At 51.6% G+C, this 16,041-nt stretch overlaps 1 protein-coding gene across 7 annotated transcripts in view; it reads right to left on the bottom strand.

The window, feature by feature from the left end:
• The window catches only part of Col27a1 (collagen type XXVII alpha 1 chain), a 118,343-nt gene that overhangs the window by 56,013 nt on the left and 46,289 nt on the right, over positions 1-16,041 (bottom strand). For all 7 annotated transcript variants that reach the window (XM_051187953.1, XM_051187956.1, XM_051187958.1 and 4 more), the window contains exons 13-17: positions 12,192-12,245; positions 10,292-10,336; positions 3,892-3,945; positions 3,338-3,382; positions 471-524 (exon numbers count right to left, since the gene is read on the bottom strand). In XM_051187953.1, coding sequence (XP_051043910.1) covers positions 471-524; positions 3,338-3,382; positions 3,892-3,945; positions 10,292-10,336; positions 12,192-12,245 — 252 coding nt within the window. The remainder of the gene's footprint in view (positions 1-470; positions 525-3,337; positions 3,383-3,891; positions 3,946-10,291; positions 10,337-12,191; positions 12,246-16,041) is intronic.

Genomic DNA, 16,041 nt, shown 5'->3' with positions numbered 1-16,041 from the left:
GAGACAGACGTGCCCAGGACATCAAAGGCCACTTTCTGAGAAAGTAGGGGAACAAAAAGGCATCTAACCAGGATGTTGCAGAGGCCAGGGGCTGGGTGTAGAAACGGAAGGGTGTGTTCAAAGAGCCTTAGGCTCCCAGGACAGTTTAGTGGTTTCACAACACAGTCAAGGGGAGGAGAAAGTGTGAGAATGTCAGAGGGACCCAGAGATCGGGGTCCTGTGCCACCGGGTGGAGCCCCAGGACTTGTCCCTAAGAACAGCTGGGAACCATTGACAGTATATGAACAGAACAAAGAAGTGTCCTCAAAAGGACAATTTGGGAGTAGTTAGGAAGGACAGACCAAGATAGGTAGCAGTGGCTAGGAAAGAAGTTCAGAGGCCATTATGAGGTCCAGAGAGAAGTGACAAGTGCTTCCTAGACCAGCAGAGTGCAGATGGAGGTGGGACTAAAGGCCATCAGAAAAAATTACCTTGTCTCCTTGGAAGCCGGGATCTCCCGACACACCTGGGACCCCTTGTTCACCCTGAGTACACACCAGCAAAGATGTTATAAGGAGGGGGGCATGCAACCTGGAAGCTTTCCCCGAACAGCAGAGCCCGTGGACCTTGCACAGGCTGCTCTTGTGGCCAACAGCAGCTTTGGCTCTAAAGCGGTCAAGGTCCCATCCCCTAGGAAGGGCGAGAAGCCCCAGGTAAGGGGACCCTCCCACTGCACAGCTGCTCAGAGCAGTGCCAAGTCCACCTGGCCCTTTCACAAAGAACCCTGGGTTTCCTGTAGAAGAGTTTCTTCATCCCTCGGGCTCTTCAGTGGCTGTTGTGAAAGCTGCAGGGACAACAACCTAGCCACCATGCCTGCCGTGAGCTGCCATGTCTTCCTGTTCTCCTTCCACACCAGCAGCTGGCTTGTTGGGACTGTGTGCAACAGGCGTCAAAAGGGCCCTGACTGAGCTCTCCTCTGGGTGGGTCTCTTCAGAAGGCTTGGTGACAGGATTCCTCTGCTCCTTCCTGGTCCAGTTCTGGTAAATGAGCTGTCCCTAGGCCAGCTGGAAAGGTTCCTCCCCCTAGAGTTAGAATGATCTACAAGTCCTTAGCCTACTAGCCCATAGCCTAAAATGCAGTAGTCTATTCGCTCTGGTCACTGAGAACTTAGGGAGTTCCAGAGGTAGGAGGAAGTAGAAATCTCAGAAGACCAAGATGGCAGCAAAGGCTGTGACTTGGCACTCAACTGTGTCATTGGAACAAAAATTGGAATTGAAAAGTTTCTTTTTTTTTTTTAATTTGCTTTTTGTTTTATTTTGTTTGGCTTTTTGTTTTGCTTTGTTTTTCTTTCTCTAGAACCTACAACTGACAACTGTGGAAGCCGAGTCCCAAAGAAGGGAAGATAATGATCTTCCATTGGAAAAAATCTCATACGAAGTCATAGAGTTTGTGTTGTATCCAATCTCTCTCTCTCTCTCTCTCTCTCTCTCTCTCTCTCTCTCTCTCTCTCTCTCTCTCTCTCTCTCTCTTTCTGTGTGTGTGTGTGTGTTATGTGCAAAAATGGCTGAAAATATTAAAATAAGAGAGGAAAGAGTAAAAGTCACCTAGGAAACCAGGCTATGATCTGGAGAGCCAAACTGAGCTCATTCCAGGATGTGCTTTGGCTGATCCTAGAGGGAGCCTGGCTCAGGGCCAGGTGGGGTCATGGAAAGTCATTGAGAGCAGGAGAATACAGGGATGAATGATGGCTCCATGGTCTTGGCGGGGAAGGGGGGCGAGCAGAGGCAACATGCATATGGCTGCCAGAGCACAAGCTGGAAACACTGGCCCAGCTGAGGGGCAGGGCAGTGGCTTTGAATGACTTCCTCCTCCTTCAGTTTGTTTCAGAGCTAAACATCTCAAGTGCCCCTGGTGGCCCCACCAGCTGCTGTGACAAGAACATGATGGCACCAGGTCCATTTCCAAGTTTTCAAGTACCGCAAACTGGCAGCTAGCCCTGCCCAATCTCCCATGCAAAGCCCTGTGCCACAACTTCATCTTCCCCACTCCCTTTCTCGGCCAGGACTTCCATTATTCCAGAGCTGACGTCACAAGCCTCAGAGCAGACAGGGATGTGTCAGGATGCCCCCCTTCACCCCCTCAGCCCTTCGTTTCAAGAGGGCTGGATGAAAGGCCTGGGAGGACAGTGAAAGAAAGGCAACAGAAGCGTGTGCATGATGGGGGAAATCAGAGAGGTCGCAACAGGTAGAGAAAGAGCTGAAGCTACCCCATCTTGCTGGCTTCTGGGGGTGGGGAACTGAATAAAATCACCTGGCTATGGCTCTATTTTGGGGGGGCTGGAAAGTTCTATATCCTAAGAGCTCAGGGACTTGGATTAGCTCCCTAAAACACAGACTTTGATTTGGTAAACATCTTCCCTTCTCTGGGACTCAGTTTCTACAGTTGTCAGTTGTAGGTTCTGGGAAGCAAATGACTTCCCAGAACCTTGTCCACTAGGACCTTATGACTTCCATTCTGTTCAGTGGTGGAACTCCCTGGCGACCCAGGTGCCTCAAGAGGACACAAGGGCCCGGCCATCTGGCAAAAGTGAAAGAGCCTGGGTGAGGAGAGACTGAGTTGTGAGGCCATCTCTTGTGCATGTTCAGGGGGCCACCAAACATGCCACATACCCTTTGGAGTTCCAGGTTCACATAAAAACTGAAGGGAAAGGGAGAGATGTCTGTATAGACACAGCATGCCTGCACTTAGCAGAGATCTATGATTCTGATGCTGTGTAACCTAGGCTAGGTGCTACCTGTCTCTGGGACCTGGGACTCACCTCCCCTTTCAACAAGGTTTGGCACAGGGTTGAGACAACAAAAGCTCAGTGGCAGGGGGCTGTTCAGCATAGGCCTAGGAGCAGCTTTCCCAGTGGCAGCTGGAGAAACAGGAGGTGCTTGGAGGCTGGCCAGATTCCCAGTGTTTCAGCCTGGGCGCTGTCTAGGGCTGGACTTTCAGAGCCACACAGGGATACAGGAGTACCAACACCTGTGTGGGCTGGTCCTGTGAAGGCTCTACCCTCCACATTCTGAGGCTGTGACCCCTGCATGCCTTGGTGTCGTGTTCTGCATCTGAGAGTCAGAGGTCAGCCTAGACTTACCCCAGATCCATGCCTCCACAGCCCCTCTTGTCCTATCTGCCTCAACCATCAGGTCCCCACAGCTCTGCCTTGAGTCTCACACACCAGGAAAACAGAATAAGCCAGGATGGTGGGGGCAGAGGACTGAGAAGGGAAGACACAGAGGAGCCGAGCAGTTCCAGGTGCCCTGGGAGAGGGGCATGCGGTAACCCACAGGCAGTAAGGGAGAGTTCCGATCACCTTATCACCTTTCAGTCCGGGCTCCCCCACGCCGCCCATCAGTCCCTGCAAGACAGGTCGAGGCCACAGAAGTCAGACGCTGACATGCTTCAAGACCCTGAGCTGGTCCCCACCCTGGGGCTCTGGGATCTGATGAGCAACTGGGGCAGTGATGCCCACCTCACAAGGCAAAGGGCTTGTGATAAGCTGAGAGAGAACTGCAGTGACTCCCATCCCTGAATAAACCCAGAGCAGGAGAGGCTGACAGCAAGGGCCTGGGCTGTCCTTGGCAAGTCTTGTCCATTTGTGGGGACCAAGCTCACTGCTTGCCATGAGGGTTTCTACATCACTGGCCATGAGTCCCACATCCCAGAACCACATTGGTCTCCCACTCAGTTTGTGAACTTGATGTCCAATAAAGATGTCTGGCCTAAATGACATACAGATGCTGGCCAGCTCTCAGGCCAGGGAACTGAGCTTCTGGCCAGCCTTTCCCATCTTCCCTCCCAGTGCCTTCCTTTTGAGGTGCTCAGTTGGGGTAGGACCTGAACTTGGGGAGCCCTCATTTAACTTACCTTCATGCCTTTGGGTCCTGGGTAGCCAATGGGACCTAATGCTCCCATGTCACCCTGGGAAGAGACAGAGAAGAGGACATCATGAGAAGTGACCCTGAGGGCAGGTCTGGGAGGGAGGACTCTCAGGGGCTGGACTGAAGATGCAGTTCACACCCTTGGACTGGTCTTGGAATTGGCATTCTGCACCGCCCACTTCCACTTGGAATCAGAGCAGACTACAATGAATGATTTTGGCCACATCTCAGTAGCTGTTACACCCCTCCCAGAACTTCTCATTAGATAGCAAGGCTTCTGTCCACTACATGAAGGACTCTTAACTTCTTTGGACTTTAGTCACTTTCTCTGAAAAATGGGGACAAGGATTCTCTGCTCTGGGGCTGCTGTAAGAGTTAAGTACAGGTTTATTCTTAGGGGTAAGGGATGAGAAACACTTCCTGCTCCCCAGACCAGCTAACCAGTTCCTCCCAGGGCAGCAATGACAGGAGCCATTCTGGGTGCTCTGTACTGTATATGGTCTCCAAGATGCAGAGATGGCTCTTGGACAACAGGTTGAGGATTCAGCTTTGGGGCCAGGAACAACAGGACTCCTGGGCTCGGGAGGTCCAGTGACCCCAAGGGTGTTCTCCACAGAGCCTCCAGATGGCTAGAGGGACATTTCACACACCAGTCAGCTTGTCCCTCTGCCAGTTACCTAGCACGGGTCAGGGATAATAGCAACACTTTGTGCCCCTAGAACTGTTCAAAGGAGTAGGTGAGTAATCCTTACAGATAGAGGTCAGTCAGGGGCCACAAAAACCCTACAGTACACAGGACAGATCCCAGCAAACGGTCACCCAGGCCCAGGCTCGAAAGTGCTGAGATCAGGGAATCCAGGCTTAGAGCAAAGTGGGTGAATTTCTTTGTTGAAAGCCCACTCCTTTCCTTCAAATGTCACTCTGCTCACTCCCTCAGAGCCACCCCCAAGCTCAGCCATAACATGGAGTTGTTCCAAGAGAAAGCCGTTCTTTTCAGCTTGGTCATCTTCCCTCACTGCCCTAAGGGCCTGCTGTATAATTGCAATCAATGTACTTGACCTCTCTAGGCACCAGCTCCCTACTACCCTGATTCAGGCTCTCTGGACACCCTGGCAAAGGCTCTGAGGTTGGGTCACAAGGTCAGCTCTGGGCAGCCAGGCTGTACAATTTGACCTCATGTTCCTGTTGGAGCTGCTGAGAGACACCCGGAGTGAGAAGAGACGCTGGCAGCAGAGGATGCCAGTGGACAGCAGCAGGGAGGCTGGAGGACCTGGAGAGAGGTAGTGGGGAGGAGCTCTCAGACTAGGCACGCCCGTTCCTCCCCTGCCTGCAACAGACACCTCCCTGGGCTGCCTGGGTAACCATGGCAAGCATGTCCATACTCAGGACTTCAGCAATGGCACTGGGCTGGGTCCCGCCCTTGCTGCTGAGCCTCAGCTAGCAAATCCTGCTTTCCCTATCCACCAGGGAACTGGTCCATCAAGAGAAAGAACACTTTGGTCAAACAATGACAGTCATGACTCAATAAGACCACTGCAGGGCACAGAGCAAGAGTCCCTGACTCTCTTCCACTCAGTTACTTCTCACAACTCTGGCAGGTCACTTTTTCTATCATGGCTGATGTACCAAAGATCCAAGAGGCTGGTGCTGAAGCCATGTCCAGTTCTGAAGGCTTTGGAGAGAAGCAAAGTAAGTTGGGAGGGAAAGCCAGTCTTCCAAGGCTGCCAGTCTCTTTCTTGTAGGAGGGTGGTGCCCGTGATCTCCATGGTAAGGTGGACAGAGCAGACTGTAAGAGATGGTTGTTCCCTAGGCTATTGGCAGAGGGCAGAGGACCAGCCAGCAACTCTAGGACCTCAGGTTGGCTTTTCCTGTTGCAGCCCAACCAAAAGGCAGCTTGTGTGGGGACAAGAATCACACAGACTGGATAATGAGCATGGGGGACATTCGAAGGCTGTGTGGATGCTGGAGAAGGGGCCTGGCATGGACACACATCAGTCCAAAGGGAGGAAATTGTGGCGAAAGGACCCTAGATATGAGGACTGCAGCTGTGGAGCCTCAGGGGAGGCAGTAGCAGCTGCAGAAGGTACGTCTTAGACACATGGGGTCCCAGATTGGCCTACAAAAGGAGAAGAAGGAATTCTGCAGGCTACTGTTCCCAGAGGACATCTCAGAGAGCCTGACTGCCGAGTGTTCCCATGAGAACAACAAGGAAGACCCTTATGTTAAAACCATGCTTCCGCCCCCAGACACTGCTTCCCACCATCCCCTTCATTTCAAGGCTCCCATCAATATCACAACCAACACAGCTGAAAGCAATTAAAGCCCCCTTGCTGTGTGTCCACTTCCAGGGGCAGTTGCCAACCCTTCTCAGTCCAACTCTCCCAAGCCAGACTCTGCATGATGCAAGGGTGCCCCAGGCTAGTGGTTCACACTGTTCCCCCATGCAACCCTCATGGCAGCTACAGACACTGAAAAAGAGGGCCCAGAAAACCTGTTCTGGAAGTAATGAGTGGGGCAGAGGCAGGACCAGACCTCAGGACTGTCTGTCTGTCCAGGTCTTGCTTACCCATCCACTAGGGAGCTGCCCTGGAAGAAAATTAAGGCTCCTGGGGTCCTTGGTTAGGAACAAGAAAGGAACCTGGAGGGCTCTGCTCCTATACCAGAGCAGCACAGCTTAGCCTGTGCCCTACACACTCCCTGTATCTGTCCAGCACAGAGGTAGCAATGAAGAGCTTGAGTGACATGTACAGACTGAGTCCTGGCTTACGGGTTGTATAACCTCAGGTAGATGTCTTGCTCTCTCTGAGCCTTTTTCTTCCCTACAAGATGGTGATGAGCTCCCTCTCTAGGGCTGGTGCACTCATTTAATTCTGATCAGGGTTAGGCATGCAAGAGCTGGTTAACACCAACTGACCAGGTTCCTGACTGGCTCTCCACACAGAGGACAGCCCCAGCCCATTAATCACAGCAGTGTCTTCGTATTCTGGATTTAGAGGCAGATCACAAGTTCTTTGGTTCTCATTCAATGCAGAAGCTAAAAGTCGCAATGTCTCTCCAAACAGATGAGCCAACTGAGGCTTTTGTGGCCTATTTTCTGAAGAGAACAGTTTCCCTGCATATCAGCCATGAGCTTTGATGACATGGAGAGGGCTGCTTCTAGTCCTCTCACCTTGGACCTGGCAGGAAGTCACTGGTGACATGTGGAAACTGGGGACATTCAGATTTGGGCTATAAGCATGGCATCCCTACTCCCTAGAGCGCAAACCAGGGCATGGCATGTCTTCCAGAGATCCTGCATAGCAGACATTGTACACATACAAAGCAGACATCCACTGAGTGAGAGATAGCTTAGTCTTCCATCATCCCTCCTGGCTGGACACCTGAGACACTGGGTCAGAGGTGGGAGACAGGTTGCAGGCTGCAGGAAAGCTGCTTCAGCAATGCCAGGGGGTTGAGTATATCTTGGTCTCTACAAAACAATGACCATCAAAGCACAGAGCACCCTGATGTGGGATGACTTTCTGTATATGTTTCTCTTATTGGCTGATGAATAAAACACTGACTGGCCAATAGCCCGGCAGGAAGTATAGGTGGGACTATGGGACGAGGAGAATTCTGGGAGGAGGAAGGCAAAGAGAAGCCTCCAGGGAGACACCATGTAGCTGTTGAAAAAGTAAAATGCTAGAGCAATACAGGTAAGCCACAACCTCGTGGCAATACACAGTTCAATTGAAATGGGTTAATAATCAAGAGAGGGCTAGCCAATAAGAAGCCTGAGTCATCAGCCAGTTTTTAATTAATATAAGCCTCTGTGTGTTTATTTGGGGCCTAAATGGCTACAGGAACAGGCTGTAAAGAAACTCCACTTACAGTGCCCAACACACACACACACACACACACACAGCTGAACAACCACACATTCTAGAAAAGCATATATGACTCAGTCCCACTTCCTCCAACATTTCAGGGTAGAGTCTCTTTCCTTTCCACTTCCCCAGGAAATCCCTCAGGTTACCACTCACAGTATTCCAGGAAAAGAGAGGGCATCCACTCAGGGCTTGGAAGTGGCTTGGTGGACCTGAGTCCAGCCCAGGGACCCCACCTAAAGGTGCCAGAATGAGAGGAACTTCATTCTGGCAGAGAATGGACTCTGTAAATAGACAAAGAGAGGCTGACAGTGGCCAGAGAAAGACAGGGTAAGGGAAGCTGAGGAAAGAGAGACACAGGGTAAAGGAGGTTGGAGGAAAGAAATGCTCTTTGGAAACATTACATCTGGCATCCAAATCTACTTTCAACTTGCATTTAATCTGGTAGCTCCAAGGCTGGAAGGAACCTGCACAGAGGCAGCATAATCTGGATCCATAGAACCTTTTCATCCATCCAAGCAGAACTCATTCTTCTCTGGACCCAACCCAGAGGATGATGGGACAATGCCAAATGGGAACACATGCCAAAGATGACTGTCAGAATTGTGACTACCCCGTTGGTAAAGTTTGAGACTAGTATTGCTCACACTGAAGGAGTTGAAGAGCAGGGAATGGCCATTTGACCCCAAAACAGCCTCTCTCGGGGACAGTAAGGGTAACTTGGGCTCAAGTCTGTAAAATGAGGGCTCCCCGCTTGGATGGACCAGGGAAGAAGAGAGTTTCTAGCACCCAAGGTGTCACACTGGAGCTTAATGACCATACACTACTGTGATTCCCTTCAGAGTTTAGGAAAAAAAAAAAAAAAAGATAGTAAGACTTCCAGCATGTTCTCAGATTCTCATGGCACATACTGCCAAAGAAGTACTCAGCAAAGTTCTGTTGAATGAACATAAGAGATGAGTGTCTAAGTTAATACTTCCCCATTCCTAGCCAAGGCAGACATCACTGTCAACTGCAGCATCTCCAGCCAAGGAGGATATTACTAGCTGACAACAGCATTCCCCTCCAAGGCAGACATCACTAGTCAATTGTAGCACATTCTCCCACTAAGTTCCAATGTGCAATGCTATCAGACATGAAACACAAAAATAAAAATAGCTATTATTTACTGCTTGAAGACTTTCTATGTCCTAAATACTGCACACATGTACGTGTTAAGCTACTTAAACCATCACAACAATTCCCCAAGGCAAGTACTACTATAATGTCCATTTTATACATGAAGAAACTGAAGGACAGGAAGGCAAGAACTGTATCAGGATTGGGATTATATGAGTGGGTGGACTAGGACTCAAGCCCAGGAAGCTTGGTACCAGAGCCTAGACTGGACTATATGCATCTGTGGTCCTAGAATAAAGGAGGACAATGATCCTATGTTACAAATGAGGACACTGACCCCATGTGACAGAGGGTTCCTGGGGTTCATAGAGGTGAGGCCATCATGGGGATCACAGCCAAGAGGTCAACCTGGCCCACATTCCCTCACCCAGGCTCTGCTCCCACCTCAGAGCAGTGCTTCTGGGTGACCCTGGCCCCTCTTCCAAGGACAGACTGCCCTGGGGAATGGGGTTTCACTTTCCTCCTACACAATCTTCAGCCTCTGCCTGAAGAGAATTTCTCAGCACAGGTGCTGGAAAAACAATACCATCTCTCATGTCTGGGAGCCACCTTCCATCCCCTCTGCCATTACACCACAGATTTCATAATGCCAGAGCACAGAAGCTCAGGAGGATATTTCTAGCTAACAACAGCATCCCCCTCCAAGGCAGATCCTACTGGGGTGTTTCTAGGTTCATCCCAGGCTCTTGGTAAGTAACCATTGAGATAATGATATATCCACTGACTCAGCACTAACATGGAGCTGGCCACCCTGTACCTGCCACTCCTTCCATCCCCTCAAGGAGGAATCCAAGAGGACTCCGCTCCATCTCCACTTTAGAGATGAGGAAACGAAAGCATAGAGAGCCCAAGTGACAAGGATTCGACAGAGCTGGGACTTGAACTGGGTACTCTGGCTCCAAAGTCAGCGCTTTAAGGAAAAGGGTGAAGGTGGCTGCCTAGCATGAGGTAGCATCTCTGCTCCCCTGCTAGCCACAGTCTCCCTCTGGGTCTGAGCTTCTCACCGGTTGGATGTCTTGCTATCACACTGACCTACCTGCCTGTAAATCAAGGGACAGGAGCAAGCCTACGAATCGTTGGCAGCCCCACACTCCACGACTTGTCCTCATCTAATCAACGGGAGAGGAAGCAGGCTCAGAGAAGATGGGTAAGCTACCTGAAGTCACAGCATGGCTCTGGCTTTACTCCCTCTATCACCTTGCCCCTCACTCTCCGCCTCCCCCCTCTGGGAACTTGATGGAAGGGGTCCGTCTGACCTTCCCCTGTGGGTTCCCTGCCTGCTCCTCATACCCTGGCTATCCCACCTCTGCCCGCTGTGGGCCTAGGCGTGTGTGTACTTACAATGAGGCCGGGGACTCCTGGTGGCCCTGGCAGGCCAATTTCTCCCTGAAAACACAGACATCAAGGTGGTTACTGTCCTGCCTCCCTCCACACCATACCCCATGCAGGTGTTGCCTGTGGGACCATTGGGAGCAGATGTCCCCTCTTCCTCACCACAGTCCCTGGGTGCTCTTTTATGCTTAGCCTGGGGTTTGAAGAAGCTTCCCCTCTACCTCCCTGTAACTTCCAAGCCTAGCACCTAGCATGAAGGACAGACACACAGGTGGGACTGGACCCAGGCCATAAGTGGGTGGGGGTGTTTTCCCACTCTTGGCGTGAGCACTAAGATTTCAGAGGTGAATGGTCCACTCAAGGTCAGAGGCAAGCAAACAGGAAAACACTCAGAGGCACTGTTACCATTCAGGCTCTCCAGGTGCACCCATTCTTGGGGCTTCCCAGGTGTCAGGGGGAGTTCTTGCCTGGGACCAGAGGATGGGACAATGTGCAGTTGATCCTCTAACTCCAGTCCCCCAAGCTTTACAAATTGACCATCTATTGCCCATACCAGGATAACCACTCCCCCCCCCACACACACACAAAAACCCAATAAACATGGGAAGAGTCTGGCTCATATCCAAAACAGATAGTCACGAATGAAACTTTGTGGTTCTGGCAACTTATTAACAGTGAGAGTGCCAGCCTCTCCCAAGGCTGTCCTTGTGGGACTGCCCTGAAGGGAAAATGATTTGCCAAGGTCCCTCAGCAACTCCATGAGAGAGCTGATTCCAAGGCTAGGAAATTGTTCTATTCTTCCAAATCCTAAGGAGAAAGATGTCTCTCCCAACCCAGGGAAACTTCCAGAAGGCCACATCCTTTGGTGTGATGTTAACCAGTATGAGTCTGTAGAAAGGCCTTAGGTCCCCCTACAAACCCCTGAAATGCAACTTGCTCTGCCTGGAGACCTCATACACTTTCCTTTACCCCAATTATCCTGTCTTCCCCACAGGCCATTCCTACTTTCCCCTCCCTTCTGTTCCATCCAGCTCTCCCTAGTCAAGGGCAATGGACTAAGGAGGTGGTAGTACCCATACCAGGGGCTACTTTATAGGTGCTTAGCATTGATGACGATTGTTCACTGGAAAACCTGCAATGGCCACGGACTTCCCTTCTCTAAAGCATGCATTCTGACCTGCACTTTGATAGGGAAACTGGGGTGGTTTACCAAGGGACAAACTCCACATCCCTGGCTGGGTCAGGCCACAGCTTTGTCCCTGGGGCATCTGGCTAGGTCAGGCTCAGGAGCATTTATGGTGTGGAAATGGAGCAACACATGCTAGAGTGCAGATGGAGGACCAAGTGAGCACAGCTGGGCACAGCTGCTCTGGCAAAGAGCCCCAGAGCAGGTGCTCCTGAGAACACTGGCCATGGCCTGTACCACCCCAGGCTGACATTAGTGTCCTGTCCCACCCAGGGCCTGGAGCTGGGATGAGAAGGGAAAAAGAAGTGGACTTCCCAGGAGGGGCCAACCATCTCCTTGCAGGCAAGCTGAGCCTCTGTGTGTCTACCAACTGTAAAATTGAAGATGCCTGTGAACTTGCCTCTGCCTTCAACAAAGCTTGTGGCAGGGTTTTACAAAGCCAAACTACCTATAAACAATTCTGGTGCCTCCTCTGGGTGGCACCTGGGGGTCTCTCCATCAGACAAAAGCCCCCAGACACTGGGCACAGTAGGTAGGGACGCTCCCAGGAGGCCACAGAAATCCACAAAAGAAAGGGACTCAGAGAAGTCCTTTCATTTTCTGCCAAGGGCACCCAGCTAGTAGGTCACAGGGTGGGGACAACCCAAGTCTATCTGACCCCCAAATACAGTCTCTTCAAGTCTGCTGTGCTCTGGCCTATTGGCAAGCACTGGAGGTACTTACAGGGTTCCCATCCAGTCCCGGAGGGCCTCTTTCCCCAAAGTCTCCAGGGAAGCCCTGAGAGAAGGAAAGAGAAGAAACATGCAGATTAGCACTCAAGGCTGCTATTTGGCACCGAGCCACACCCCCAAGGGATGCAAGAGCAATGCCTGAGCGGGCTCATTCCTCAGATCTGGGGTTCTGAAGTTCTCCCTGCTATCCACAAATACCAGCACACATGGAACCAAGGGGCAGACCTCACCAATCTGAGAGATAGGACAAGCGCCATCCCAGGCCTGGGACTTGGTCCCAGTGGACTGGAAATTACACAGGTTGAAGCAGGAAGCCAGGCTCAGACCCAGACCATTGGCAACTGCCTGAAGTTTGTAGAGCATCTTTCTCACCCATATGCTTGTTTGCCCACTGGTCAAAGGCAGGCCTTTGTGGCTGTGCAAGCCATACTGCGGAATTGCCATTCCTATGTCACAATCTAAGGCTGTGACAGGATAAACGGCAAGGTCACATAAGGTCACACTGCTAGGGAAGATTAGCACTATGGTCACAGAGAGGCTGGGACACCGTCCCTGGGCAGGCCTGGCCCTCCAGGCCCTCTCTGACCTGACTAAGAAGCCCTGCGCCCCTTAGGGAGCCAGGCAGCTGGAAAAACATCAGCTGTAGGGAGGTGGAGGAGACAGACAGGGGTGGGGGTGAGGGATGCCTTCCTACTTCAAAGGAAAGGCAGGGCTGTAGCTGGAGCCTGTAAACCCCTTCCCCTCTTCCCATTCCAACTGTGGCTTCCCCAAGATGAATGACAAGAAATCTCACATTTGCCTGACAGAAAGGGCGGGTGAATGCAAACTCAGAGGCCAGACTGTGAAGATCCCCCTTGGAGAAGCCTCACATTTTGGCTTTCTACTACTTCTGGAATATTCAGTGGGAACAGGAAACCAAAACAAAAGTATTAATAGTGGCCTGGTCTGTACCGGAGCAGGGATCCTGACTCAGTATCTGTGCATGGATGCATAGAAGCACACAGCCCCCCCCCCTTCATGAGCAGCACAGCACAGGTGGCATTTGCTCCCCCAGGAAGCATGGGCTCAGTCAGGCCCCAGATAATGCAGACTGGTCGTCTGTTTTCCCATGCAAGGCTGACATTCATGCTGATGGAAAGGTGACTGATCCTATTTAACTGATGGGGAAAGTTGAGGCTCAGGGAGGAAGTCACTTGCCCAAGGCCAAAAAACCAGCCTTGACTCAGCTTGAGAGCCTGGGCTCTGCTTCTGTCCAGTTCCACTCTTGTGAGTTTCATACGGGCCCAGCCTGGCATGAGGAATGACATTGCCCATCTGGCACGTGGGGTGTCAGAGTGTGTCCACACACAGCCATACTCTTTATGGAGTGCATTTGACCCATATGAACTTCCTCTTCCCATGCCCCTGAAATCTTGTCTAGATGATTCTAGCTTTTCTCCAATCCAGACCCTCTGTCATAATGTTGACTGTTGTCACCTCTTGGGGCAGGAGCCATTGGTCAGGTGGGCTGTGATATGGGACATCTTCTGAAGGCACTGACTTTCTCTCTGTGGTGGGTTGCTGGGGTAAGGGGCTGGGGGCCGTGGGCAGTTCCTCGTGGAATGAGGACAATGGGCAGCAACTCCCTGGCTGGCTCCACAGGGTCCCAATGGCAAGGCCTAGGGATTGCCTGTTCTGTTCTTTAGGTTCATGGTCTAGAGGTGACCAGGGCCACCCTGGCTTCTCCAGGCATCTGTGTGACGTGCTGACTGAGGAGCTGATCCCCAAAGATACACTAGCCAGTCCTGACCCCCAGACAAGGTAAGGGAGGAAGGAGACCATTCCCCCCAAGCATGAGGTTCCACTAGCCTGGGCAACCTGGGGATTTATTGGTCCATCCTGTACACAAGGCCTGAGATTTCTAGGTAGCAGTATCAGGTGGGCTCTGCACACAGGGCATATCCAAACTGTCCCAGCTCTCCACTCAAACCAATAGCTAGGCCAACAGCCCAGAGTCATCCTGAATGTACCACCCAGAGGGATCTAAGAGCCTGAGTTATGTCTGCTTTACTTCAGAGAACACTAAGCCCAGGGAGAGACTCAAGACTGCCTTCTGAAGGCTGAGTCCAAACCCCACTGAGGCCCTGCTATAGTGCAGCGTAGACTAAGCCAGCCTGTGATCCACTATAGAACAAAGCCATGACAGTTGACAACCAAGCCCGACAGAGTCCTTCATGAAAGGGACTCTATGCTGACCCTGTGTTCGATATCAAGAGATTCAGAGAGATTAAGAAACCTGTCCGAAGTCACACAGTTATGGTATAGCATGGTGGGAGTTGAACGTAGGCAGTTCTACCCCAGAGCTGTTCTCTTGGTGTTTACACTGTGACACCAAGCATGAACAGAGGAACTAGAAGAAGCTCAGTATCTCAAAGAACATCCCAGCTCCAGACCAACGCACACTAAATCTGCCTCTGCCTGGACATACACGATGCCCTCGGAGCCAGCTCTCCTCCATCTCCAGCTTTGCCTCTAATGGTGGGCAACCTCTGGGAGTCTAGGGTTTTTGTTTTAAGACTGTTAGGGAACACTAAAGCTTTCAAAGGAACTAGAACAATTATGAGTGGTCTGAAGTGGAACAAGTCTAGGTGAACAGCAGCTTGTTGCACTGGTAGGAGACAGATTCAAAGCTCCCACCGTTCCACTCCTTAGCACATGGCCACAACCAGCAGCTACTCAGGGCCTCTGTTCTCCCCCCCCCCCTGTGCCCGCCTCGGCCCCAGGCCCCCCCCCCCCTCTGTTGCCCCAACCCCTGACAGCAACTGCCTGGCCCCTGGCCCAAGGAATGAACTTGGCTCACTGCCGGGTCTACTGCGTGGATCCTCTGCTTCCCCAGGTCGGGCCCCTCTGGGACTGAAAGCCTCATACTGTGAGCAGGACCAGGCCTGGCGGAAGAAAAGACTGGGGCAAAGCTCCACCCTCTCTCTGGATGGCACCAGTTCAGAGGGCCTGGACAGCAACGTGCCAAGGGCCCAGACCTCTAAAGGCATTTCAGCCATGCTCCTAACTCTAGAATCTGGTCCTCTGTTCCAGAGTGGACACAGGACCAGGGCAGCCTAAGCATTCAATAGATGAGCTGCTGAGCTTCACTCTGTCTCTTAGCCTGCAAACCAGTCACCCCTTCCCACCCTGAGCAAGATCGAGCTAAGTAAGCATCATTAACTACTCAATATATTCCCCTGCAAGCTGCAATGCACCATTACACCACTAGTGGGGGTTGGTACCCACCATGGGACTATTCAGTAGCCTTTAGGAGCCACCGTTTCAAAGGTATAATAGGTAAATTCTTTAATGTCTAGAAGTCCCTGCACAAGTCTAGCCTGCATCCTTCCTACTGTATTTGAAATGTGCCTATGGGGAAGTGTCCCGCACCCCACCCTGCTAGGCTCCCAGTTCCCCTGCTTCAAGATGTAGACCATGCCCTACCATGATCTGTGAAGCCAGCTAGGAAATCCACTCGAGTAATGTCACCAAGGGAAAAGAGATGGAGACAGGAAACTAGAAGTCTCATGGAGATCCTTGGGATAGATCTGGCTCACATCTAGATGACGGAGACCAAGACCTCCAGCTCAACTGTTTAAGCCTCAGTTTCCCCCATGTAGGAATATATAGTCCCTGCTTCCCTACCTGATGTCTTGAAAAAGCCCAGGGCAGGAAGCTCTGTCCTGAGCTGTGTGTCCTTGGGCAAGCGCTCAGCATCTCTGAGTCACACAGCAAGAGACTGAGTCAATTCTGGGCCATCTGGATTACCTTCCTGACTCTATGCAGGCCCAGCCACAGCAGGCAGGTCCAGGCCATACACA

Source organism: Phodopus roborovskii, unplaced genomic scaffold (genome assembly GCF_943737965.1).
Source record: "Phodopus roborovskii unplaced genomic scaffold, PHOROB, whole genome shotgun sequence".
Lineage (NCBI taxonomy): Eukaryota > Metazoa > Chordata > Mammalia > Rodentia > Cricetidae > Phodopus > Phodopus roborovskii.
Note: the sequence above shows the minus strand (reverse complement) of the source record. Positions and strands in the feature narration are given on the sequence as shown.